Source organism: Dipodomys ordii, unplaced genomic scaffold (assembly GCF_000151885.1).
Source record: "Dipodomys ordii isolate 6190 unplaced genomic scaffold, Dord_2.0 Scaffold13, whole genome shotgun sequence".
NCBI classification, from domain to species: Eukaryota; Metazoa; Chordata; class Mammalia; order Rodentia; family Heteromyidae; genus Dipodomys; species Dipodomys ordii.
Window position 1 is genome coordinate 16,105,491 of NW_012267229.1, and position 11,396 is coordinate 16,116,886.

At 43.0% G+C, this 11,396-nt stretch overlaps 1 protein-coding gene across 1 annotated transcript in view; it reads left to right on the top strand.

Annotated features, from left to right (window-relative positions):
* The window catches only part of Cep250 (centrosomal protein 250kDa), a 54,943-nt gene that overhangs the window by 13,235 nt on the left and 30,312 nt on the right, over positions 1-11,396 (top strand). The window contains exons 8-15 of the mRNA XM_013010695.1: positions 664-760; positions 2,891-2,992; positions 3,548-3,706; positions 4,209-4,387; positions 4,974-5,156; positions 8,376-8,520; positions 9,563-9,709; positions 10,302-10,532. Coding sequence (XP_012866149.1) covers positions 664-760; positions 2,891-2,992; positions 3,548-3,706; positions 4,209-4,387; positions 4,974-5,156; positions 8,376-8,520; positions 9,563-9,709; positions 10,302-10,532 — 1,243 coding nt within the window. The remainder of the gene's footprint in view (positions 1-663; positions 761-2,890; positions 2,993-3,547; positions 3,707-4,208; positions 4,388-4,973; positions 5,157-8,375; positions 8,521-9,562; positions 9,710-10,301; positions 10,533-11,396) is intronic.

Here is an 11,396-nt window from a genome sequence, read left to right on the forward strand (position 1 = left end):
CCCCTGGATTGATATAATTACTAAATGAATGAATATACAGTGACTTAGGCTCTTAGAGACGATATATAAAAAAATCAGAACTTAACCATCTACACTCCTAGGGGATACTCCTTTGAGAAATACTTGTTTTGCCATCCATATAACAGGCACAAAAGTCCAAGTTGATTGTGCTACATGATAAAAATGTCAGTGATTTTGCTGAACTTTGAGATTAATATCAGGGAGGCTGATTATTCTCTTTTCCAAGTCCCCCTTCCTTTTTTCCTATCAGAGTCAGAACCTGGGCTAGAGGGACCTTGGGGCTATTCCCATGTGGCAATTCTGATGTTCTTATTGGCTTCAGGATGCTTGACTTCAAGATCAAGCGGGGCCTGGAAGGGCCTGGGCCAGGGCTTTCCTTCAGCTCTGGGGCCCCCAAACACGTGTTCCAGCCTTGAGATGTGGTAAATCCCTGCATGTGTCTGAGTGGCTTTGGCTTTCCCCACCAGTTCAAGGCTATATAGCATCATGCATTTAAGGAGTTCAAAAGGGGCTGGGGGTACCCAAGGGATTTGGGGAGATCTGCAGTGGAAAGTGGGAGTGTCTGGGTTGGGGCTTGGGTGTGCTGCATCGCAGCTCCATCCATGGGCTGCCCAGCTGACAGTGCTGTGTTCTTTTCTTTAGGGTGACTGAGCTCTCTGCTCTGCTGGCCCAATCTCAGAAACAAAATGAAGATTATGAAAAGATGGTAAAGGCTCTGAGAGAGACAATGGAGATCCTGGTATAATACACTTTGTTCTGGAAAGGAGTTGGGAGTGGGTTTGTAAGTCACTTGCTCTTTATGGACAGGTGCTGCAGGAAAAAAATTAAATGTTCCTTGATGAACTCCTACAAAACTGAAAAATTCTGGCTGAATCTTACAACTAATTAACTCATTTATGCATGCAATATATATTAACTATCCATGTTCTAACCATATTCCTGGTGAGATTACAGTGGCATATGTATGTAATGTGTCATTTTCAGTGAGGGGTGGCACATTCTTAAGAGGCGCTGACTGGAGTATGGCTTCAATGGTATAGTGCTTGTCTAGCAAGCCTGAAGCCCTGAGTTCAAACCCCAGTTTCTGAGAAAAAAAGAAAGAAAAAAGAGACACTTATCAAATTAACAAGCCACTAAGAAGGAGATACATGGAGAAATTTAAAACCTCTTCATACTGGTTGAGTGGATCAAGGAGTAGAGCACTTACCTTGCAAGTATGAGGTGCTGACTTTAAACACCCAGTGTAACCAAAATTTTTTTTAAAAATCGGAAGAAATTTTAGAACATAGACATTAGGGAAACCACTGAGGAATATAGCAAGGTTTAGGGTAGGTTTGAGGTAGACACAATGGCTGTTCTCACATTGTTTGACAGTCTGATATTTGGGAAAAGAAAGTTGATATGTTCATTGTTTTTCAGGGAAGAACCAATATCAGTGGCTAGAAGCTAAAGGGTAGTAGGTTTGGGCTCAAATTAAATTTGTTCATTTGAACATCCTGTTTAGTAAAGGAGTGAGGGTTTGGTCCCTGACAACACTGTCTGCAATGTTCTCTAAGATTGTACATTAGAATCAAATTTTTAGGTCTCTGATTTTAGGTAGCTCCTGAACTGCTGTTCACATGCATACCCCTAATCTTTTTTTTTTTTTGACAGTCATGGTGCTTGAACTCAGTGTCTAGGCACTGTCCCTGGGCTTCTTTTGCTGCCACAGCATCACTTCTGGCTTTTTCTGTTTATGTGGTACTAATCTTTTTTTTTTTTCCTGTCGGTTGTGGGGCTTGAACTCTGGGCCTGGGTCCTGTCCCTTAGCGCTTCAGCTCAAGGCTAACACTCTACCACTTGAGCCACAGCACCACTTCTGGTTTTTTGATGGTTAATTGGAGATAATAGTCTCACAGTCTCTCCTGCCCAGGCTGGCTTTGAACCGTGATCCTCAGAACTCAGCCTCCTGAGTAGCTAGGATTACAGGTGTGAAACCGGCGCCCTGCCTCCCTAATCTTCTAATACCAGTTGAGTCCTCTGGAGCTAGCTTTTCTGAGTTTTTCTGTTTGTTTTGTTTTGTTTTGTTTTGTTATGCCAGTATTGGGGCTTAAATTCAATGTCTCATATTCTTGTTCAGTATATTTGCTCGTGACTGGTACTCTACCACTTGAGTTATGCCTCCAGTTCTGGCTTTGTGTTGGTTAATTGAAAATAAATGTCTTGCATTTGTCTTCCCAGGCTTACTTCACATCATGATCTTCAGATCTTGGCCACAAGTGTGAGCCATCCTGGATATACATTTATTCCCTTTTGTCAAGAATTTTCTAATTCAAATACTTACAGGAGTTAAATAATAAATTAGTCAAGCGGATTGGGTCATAAATTCTGGTTTTCTAGAACTCTCATGTTTAGTTTTCAGTTCTGCAGGAGACAGTTGAGCTCAGTATGAAGGATCCTGAAGTAAAATGTCAAGTAGGCATTATACTTTTCAACTTCAGTAAATTATTTCCATTTAGGAATGGGAGCTGAAGTTGTTAACTTTTGTTTTGCTTTGTTTTTCTGAGATACGTTCTCACTATATAGCCCAGGCTGGTCTTGAATTTGCAATTCTCTTGCCTCAGCCTCCTAAGTGCTAGGATTAAAGATATGGACTGTCACAATCCTTAACTTTTTGAGATTTTTATGCCAAATTTTTAAATTTGTATTCACTTAAATTTTATATAATAGGCTAAACAAGATATAGTCCATAGGTATATGAGTATGAATTCATAGTATAGGTATATCCCCTAATCTATTCTTCTCAAGCAGCTAGGATTATAGGCTCAAGCCACCATGCCTAGCTATGAATTTCTCTTAAAACATTGGCCTTGTTCTGTTCCCTGTTCAGGAAACACATCATGCTGAGTTAATGGAACATGAAGCATCTCTTAGTAGGAATGTCCAAGCGGAGAAGTTGTCTTTGCAGCACGTAATCAAGGACATAACTCAGGTACTAGTAAGCCTTCTGTTGTGGTAACTGGGTAGTGCCTTGCTCTTCTCCCCAGGCCTCCATGTCCTATGAGTCTATCTCAGTTCAAGCCATTCTGAAGTTTGGGTTTAGGGTCATGTAAGGATGAGTTCTCTGAAGTTATTTGAAGGTTGAAATCCTAGGGGGTAGGTAAGCATTCTAGTCCTATTACTGTGTGGTGGCTCTCTTTCCTATTACCAGCAGCAGTTCTCAGGTCATAGGCTAAATCTAGGTTTTTATCACAGCAATGGTCTTATCTTCCTACATTTCTTTATCTGTTATTGCTCTACAAGGAATTCTAGCCTTGTTGCTCATCCTAGACTTGAGTGACCAAAGGTGGAAAGTTGTAGGAACAGCCATTTTTGTTACCCTCAGGAGAGGCCCTGAGAAAGAAAAGCTTGGAATACTACAGGCTATAGTGTAAGCCCCTCTGTGGATAGTTGACCTCAGTCATTGGGGTGGTGACCACACTGTTTTGGGTCTGTGGACAGTAAGTTTCGGTCAGTGGGGTAGTGAGCACACTGTTTTGGGTTTCAGGCTTTGGTGGAAGGAGACAATATAGCTCAAGAGTGTGGTCATGAGAGCTCCCTGCCGTTGGACTCTAGTGGCTTCTCCTCTCAGTTTGACCCCCAGGACCCAGACAAGGCTCTCACTCTGGTGCATTTGGTGCTGACTCGGAGACACCAGACTATTCAGGTGAGAACCCCAGTGCCACTCAGCCATACATCTGGGAGCCAAAATGATGTGTGCCCTAGGTACTTCCCTAGCTTGGACTGCCCCTGTTAGTTGGCCATTTGTGCAATATTTAGTCAGTTCCCCAAAGTGACCATTAGAACCTCCTGTGTTTTTTGCCCTCTTGTGCTTGAGGATAACAAGCACATTCTCCAGCCAGTGACATGCTTTATTTTGCATGTGATCTTGGCATAGCATAAGAAAAGAATCCTGGGACAGTCTGGGTGTATGTCCATCTCCCTATGCCACTGTGCATTTGAAGATGATGAATAGAGAATAGAGTCACAAAAGCCCAATAACCTCTGGTCCTCTGACTTCTCAACTAGCCCCATCTCTGGTCCAACTTAATCCTTGTTGCACCAACTTTCAGTCTCCTTTTCCAGCCCTGCTGTCAAGCTTTTGAAATCCTTCTTTTTCTCTTAATCCTTTTGCTAATCATCTCATTTCTGCTGTTCTCCCTCCACAGGACCTACAGCAGCAGCTTTCAGGCTGCCAGGAGGCTATGAACTTCTTGCAGCAGCAGCATGATCAATGGGAAGAAGAAGGAAAAAACCTGAAAGAAAGGCTGCAGACACTCACTGGGGAGCGGGACACTCTGGCAGGGCAGGCTACTGGCCTTCAGGGAGAGGTGGACTCTCTCAGCAAGTGAGCAGATAAGCTTTTCATGCTTGCCTTCCACATCTGGTTTCAGTCCTCATTTAGCCATTTATCCCCATCACTCTGTGCGTGTGCGTGTGTATGTGTGTGTGTGCGCGCACGCGCATGCACACACACACACATCCCCTGGGGCTTGCTCATGGCCAGGGCATTGTTCCTGAGTTTTTGTGCTCTAGACTTATACTCTACTACGTGAGCCACAGCTCTACCTCTGGCTTTTTTGGTAGTTAATTGGAGATAGGAGTCTCACAGACTCTGCCCAGGCTGGCTTCTAACCACAATCCTCAGATCTCAGCCTCTGAGTAGCTAGGATTACATTTGTGAGCCACTGGCACCCATTTTTGAATGACTCTTCCTGCTGTCTTTGAGACTTTGGACTGAACAAGGTTGCTTTCTTTTTTGGTCTCTTGTTTTTGCAGGAAAAGCTTTTGGGTTTTGACATTATAAAAAATGGTTTCCTGCTCAGAAGGAAAGATGAATGTTTAAAGGAAACAAGTATTTCTCTCATTTGACCCTGCTTCCAGCAAGGAATATAGGTCTTGAGGTCTGCTCATCTCTAGTCTCCTCTTTACAGGGAGCGAGAGCTCCTGCAGAAGGCCAGAGAAGAGCTACAGCATCAACTGGAGGTGCTGGAGCAGGAGGCATGGAGACTTCGAACTGCCAATATGGAGCTACAGCTGCAGGGTGACACTGCCCAGGGAGAAAAGGAGGAGCAGCAGGAGGAGCTGCATCTGGCTGTCCGAGAGAGGGATCGTCTGTAAGTGGGACCTGTCCTTCTTGGCGTCTAGCCTGCCTTTTGTTCCACACCGTCCTCAATCGACTCCCATCTCTTACAAAGTGAAGACCCAGAAACTTAAAACACAGTAGGTTCAGATTAGCTTACTACTCCTTCTTCTGCAGAAAGAGGGATACAAAATTGAGTAAGACAAGCCCTTATTTCAAGAACCTTATGGTATTATGGAAAAGACAGATAAGTAAACAACTGTGACATGATGTGAGATAAAGTATGAGCTAAATAGAATTTCAAAGCAATATTTAGCACCAATGGCTCATGCCTGTAATCCTACCTACTCATGAGGCTGAGATCTGAGGATTGTGGATAGAAGCCAGCTCAAGCAGGAAAGTCCATGAGACTCTTATCTCTAATAAACTACTCAGAAAACTGGAAGTGGTGCTGTGGCTTAAGTGGTAGAGCACTAGCCTTGAGCTGAAGAGCTGAGGGATAGCGCCCAGGCCCAGAGTTCAAGCTCAACAACAACCAAAAAAAAAAAAAAGTAACATTTATTGAGGAGCATGTAAAGCTTTATGGGAGAGGAGGTAGACCTAGACCTATACTGATTGATGGGAGAAGTATTTCAAAACAATCCAAACAATAGCAAACTAAAAGCAGAAAGGCGTATTCATGTTCAGAGTAGGCTGGGCTGCTAAAGAATAAGATACACTGTGAAGTAATAAGAAATGATTGATTGAGAAGGAAAGTCCAAGCCAGGCACAGGTGGCTCATGCCTATAATCCTAGGTACTCAGGAGGTTGAGATCTGAGTTTCTTTGAAGCCAGCTGGGACAGGAATGTCTGCAAGACTCAAATCTCCAGTAAACTACTCAGAAAAGGTTGGGAGTGGTACTGTGGCTCAGGTGGTAGAACACGCCTTGAGCAGAGGCTCAGGGGTAGCATCTAAGCACTGAATTCAAACCCAGGATCAGCAAAAAAAAAAAAAAGAAGAAGAAGAAGAAGGAAGAGGAGGAGGAGGACGAAAGTCCAGCCAGGCACTGGGCTTACACCTGTAATCCTAGCTACTCAGGAGGCTGAGATCTGAGGATCATGGTTTGAAGCCAGCCCAGGCAGGAAAGTCCATGAGATTCTTATCTCTAATTAAGCACCAAACAAGCCAGAGGTGGAGCTATGGTCAAGTGGTAGAGCATTAACCTAGAGCACAAAAGCTCAGAGACAGTGCCTAGTCCCTGAGTTCAAGCCCCTGGGATAGCACACAAAAAGCAAAGGAAAGTCTAAGCAAGGTGCTGGCATCTCACTTCTGTAATCCTAACTACTCAAGAGACTGAGACCTGAAAGATCTTGGTTCAAAGCTAGCATTGGCAAACAAGTCTGTTAGACTCTATCTGCACTTAATCAGCAAAATGTCAGACTGGAAGCCTGGCTCAAGTAATAGAGTACTGGCTGGGAGCAAAAATGTAAAGGAAGAGTAAAACAAAAAGGAAGAGGAAGCCAGGCAGTGGTGGTGGCTCACATCTGTTGTAATCCTAGCTACTGAGGAGACTGAGATCTGAGGATTACTGTTAGAAGTCAGTCCTGGCAGAAAAGATCAAGAGATGCTTCTCTTCAGCTGGAAGTAGCACTATGGCTCAAGTGATAGAGTGCTAGCCTTGAACAAAAGAAGTGTAAGGACAGCTCCTAGGTCTTAAGTTCAATCTCTAAGACTGGCACACACACAAAAAATAAAAAAATAAAAGGAAGAAAAGTATTTCAGTCAGTGGTCTCCACTGATCTGCAAATCTCTCTTATTTGATAGACAAAATAGTGATTCTGGCTCTTCAGATAGTACTGAAGGGTTGGTAGAAAGATTAGAGCAGGTTTTTTTTCTTCTGTGCCAGCATAGATCCTATTATATGGTAGGTCTTGAATAACTGATAGCAGAGGGGCTGAGAATGTGGCTTAGTTGGTAGAGTGCTTGCTTAGCATGCATGATGCCCTGGGTTCAATTCCTCAGTACCACATAAACAGAAAAGGCCAGAAGTGGCACTGTGGCTGAGGTGGAAGACTGCTAGCCTGGAGCAAAAGCAGCTAAGGGACAGGGTCCAGGCCCTGAGTTCAAGCTCCAGGACTGGCAAATAAATAAATAACTGATAACAGAGCTATTTCCTTACCCTTGGTGTATACTCCTCCTTTCCTTGTACCTGTAGTCTCTGAAAGTGAAAGTTTGAAGAATTGCCATAAAGATCATGCCTTGTGTTGGAACAGATCACCCCTGTATCAGAGGAAGGATAGATAATTTAATGTAACACACCTGGCTTAATTATATGTTTAATTTTGGGGGAGGTGCTAGTTCTGGGGCATGAATTCAAGGCCTGGGCTCTGTCCCTGAGCTTCTTTTGCTCAAGGTTAGGACTCTACCACTTGAATTAGAGCTCTACTTTTGGCTCTTTTGGGGGAAGTTTATTGGAGATGAGTCTCAAGGACTTTCCTGCTCAGGCTGGCTTTGAACTGCAATCCTCAGATTCCAAGTAGCTAGGATTATAGGGGTGAGCCACCAGCACTTAGGTTAATGTTTAAAGTATTAAATAATCTAAAAAGTTATACACAGAGAAGTCTCATATTTTTGCCTTTTCTATCTCATTCTCTCCCTCCTATAGGTAACTAAAGTTAATCTCCTCTTTAATTTTCAGTGCTACTTCATTCAAACATAAGCAGATTTTTCTCCTTTTTTTCACAAAAGGCAGTCCATTATATATACTGTCCTGAACCTTGCTTTTTTCACTTGACATGTCTTGGATTTTTTTTTTCCTCTCCTCTTTAATTTTCAGTGCTACTTCATTCAAACATAAGCAGATTTTTCTTCTTTTTTTTTTTCACAAAAGGCAGTCCATTATATATACTGTCCTGAACCTTGCTTTTTTCACTTGACATGTCTTGGATTTTTTTTCCCCTTAGGCTCTTTTAAAGACTATCCTCATTCTGTTGCATCAGTAAGGTGATTAATTCTTGTTACCTGTTAGGGTTTGGCTCTGTAGCCTCTACTCTCCTTCTTGTTTTTTTTTCCAGTCTTGGGGCTCAAACTTTGAGCCTGGGCACTGTTCCTGAGCTCATTTTGCTCAAGGCTAGTACTCTACCATTAAGCCACAGCACCATTTCAGGCTTTTTTGTTTATATGGTACTGAGGAATCTAACCCAGGGCTTCATGCATGCTAGGCAAGCACTCTACCACTAAGCCACATTCTCAGCCCTTCTCCTTCCTTCTTAGTCAGGAGATGTTGATGGGCCTAGAAGCTAAGCAGTCAGAGTCACTCAGTGAACTGATCACTCTTCGCGAAGCCCTGCAGTCAAGTCGCCTGGAAGGAGACTTACTGAGGCAAGAGCAAGCAGAAGTGACTGCAGCACTGGCCAGGGTATGTAGATCTCTTCCTCCTCACTTTCTGGGTGTGCAGTTTGGAAAGTTGTGTTTCCAGGAAAGGAGCATGAAGCCTGTTTGATTCTCCGCCCTTTAAGTCATCACCTTTATGTCTTCTTTCTTCAGTGACTAATCTGATTCTGGATCCTCTCCCTCCTGGTATATCCTCTACACTGGACTTAGATGAGGTCTCTGAAGTTTAAATCCAATTATGTCAGTTTCTTAAAAATATCCAATGGTTTTCCAACTGTCGTCACAGTCAAAGCCCTTCTCTACCTGTCAAACTATTTCTGATTTCTCCATCCATGCCAAAACCCTATCCTAACTGCTTGTATCCTTTGCTCTGCCACAGCATATTTGTATTCACAATTAAGTTTCTTCCTAACTCCCAATACTTTGCATATGCTTTTCTCTTTACCTGGACTACTTCTTCCCTTCTTGCATAATAACTATGATTTGTTGATCTCTTAATACCCAACTTAAGTGTCAACTCCTCTACTGATCATTCTTGACTCTCCCAAACTGATTCAATGCCATCTTTGACCTCCTGGAGCACTTTGTATTTGCATTTTCTATGGCATCATTACAACTGTACTTATTTATGCATTATTATAGCTGTGTTTCTATACTGAGAGCTCCTAAAAAATGAATAAATGAATGAAAGGAAAATTTAATAAGAACATAAGGGAAGAGATGAACTGATAACATCTTTGTATAAGAAAAGGAGGTAGCAGGGCACCAGTGGTTCACACCTATAATCCTAGCTATTCAGGAGGCTGAGATCTGAGAGGATCATGGTTCAAAGCCAGCTCGGGCAGGAAAGTCTGTGAAATTTATCTCCAATTAACCACCAGAAAACCAGAAGTGGCACTGTGGCTCAAGTGGTAGAGCGCCAGCCTTGAGCTGAAGAGCTGAGGGACAGAGCCCAGGTCCAGACTTCAAGCCCCATGACTGACCCCCCCAAAAAAATGGGGGGCAGGTATTGGGAATGTTTGAGGAAAACTGGAAATAGGAAACTCCTTAACACTCTTTGTTTTTAGGCAGAACAATCCATTGCTGAGCTGTCAAGTTCTGAGAACGGCCTGAAGGCAGAGGTAGCTGATCTTCGGGCTGCTGCTATCAAGCTCAGTGCCTTAAATGAGGCTTTGGCCTTAGATAAACTTAGGCTAAACCAACAGCTTCTCCAGGTGAGCAAGATTTGTCTGATCTCAGGGTAGGGCTGGGCCAACTTAGGATAAACCAGAGACAGAGTTGATGCTTATAATAGGGTAGGGTGCTGAGGAGTGCACAGGATTAGATTTAGCCACTTGAAATATTTCTTTCCCATACCCCCAGCAGAACTACCTTTGATCTTAAGGGTAAATCATTAGGACTAAGAAGGGGCTCCAACCCTGAAAGCAAAATATAGTTTTTAATCCTGTTAATTTGAGATATTAGTGAATACCAGAATAGAATCTGCTGAAGAGCCAAAGTTCCTCCAAATCTCTATATGTTACAAATTTTATCCTATAATTTTAATAAGGGATGTTTTTGCATCCCTGTCCTTTTGAACCCTAGCTGGATTTTACCTTTTTAAATCTCTTTCCCCAGCATCTAGCCAATCTAGCACTGATACCATACAGTTAAACTGAATGGATTTTTCTCTCTAAGCACTCCTGTGTTCATCTCTGGAGGATTGATTCATATGTCACTTGGATTCCAATCTCACCACTTGAGACTAGGGAAACTATAACCGCTTGTCTTTGATTCTCCATACCCCCTTCCCTTTTTGACCAGTAGTTGGAGCAGAGCAACCAGTCTGTGTGCAGCAGAGTGGAGGCAGCAGAACAGGCAAGAAGCTCTTTGCAGGTGGACCTCGAAGAGGCAGAGAGAACTAGGGAAGCCCTATGGGAAAAGAAGACTCACCTGGAGGTCCAGCTGCAGAAAGCAGAAGGGGCAGGGGCTGAGCTACAGGCAGAACTCAAATGCATCCAAGAAGAAAAGAAAGAACTCAAAGAAAAATTAAGTGAGGTAAGACGATAAAACTGACACCATCACATTAAGGATTCATTCATGCTCCTCTTAAGAAATTAAAACACTACAGGAAGGATTTAGAGTGAAAAAGTCTTACTTCCTTGATCAGACTGCTAGTATTATGGCTTATCTTTCCATTGTTTTAAGAAATTTCTGTAGGAATTCCTTGCTGATTCCCCACTACTTCCTACTGTCTCCCACAGTTTATTTATTTATTTATTTATTTTGGGCACTGTCCCTGTGCTCTTCAGCTCAAGGTGAGTGCTCTACCACTGGAGCCACAGCGCCACTTCCGGTTTTCGAGTGGTTTATTGGAGATAAGAGTCTCGTGGACTTTTCTGCCCGAGTTGGCTTTGAACCGCAATCCTCAGATCTCAGCCTCCTGAGTAGCTAGGATTATAGGCGTGAGCCACTGGCGCCTGGCTCTCCCACAGTTTAAATTACATGCTTCTCCTATATGCTCTACTACACATTTTCTTTTCAACCACGGCACACATCATACTATAAATATTTGTTTGCATGGCCTTGAAGACAAGTCTGACTTACTTGTTTCATTCCTCTAGCTTTTAGCTCTGTGCCAAACACAAGACAGGGCTCTACATTTTTTTACTGAATCAATAAATGATCTAGCTGAAACATCACCTTCTTCTGGTACCAAATGAGGCCCTCTCATTGCTTCAGTAATTTTATGTAATCTCACTTCAGGGTCTTTCTCAAGACACTGATCACTTTCTCCCTGGCATTTTGCATGTGTATTAAAACAGAGCTTGGGCTGGGAAGGTGGCTCAGTGGTAGAGCGCTTGCCTTGCATGCATGAGGCCCTGGGTTCAATTCCTCAGCACCACATAAGCAGGAAAAAAA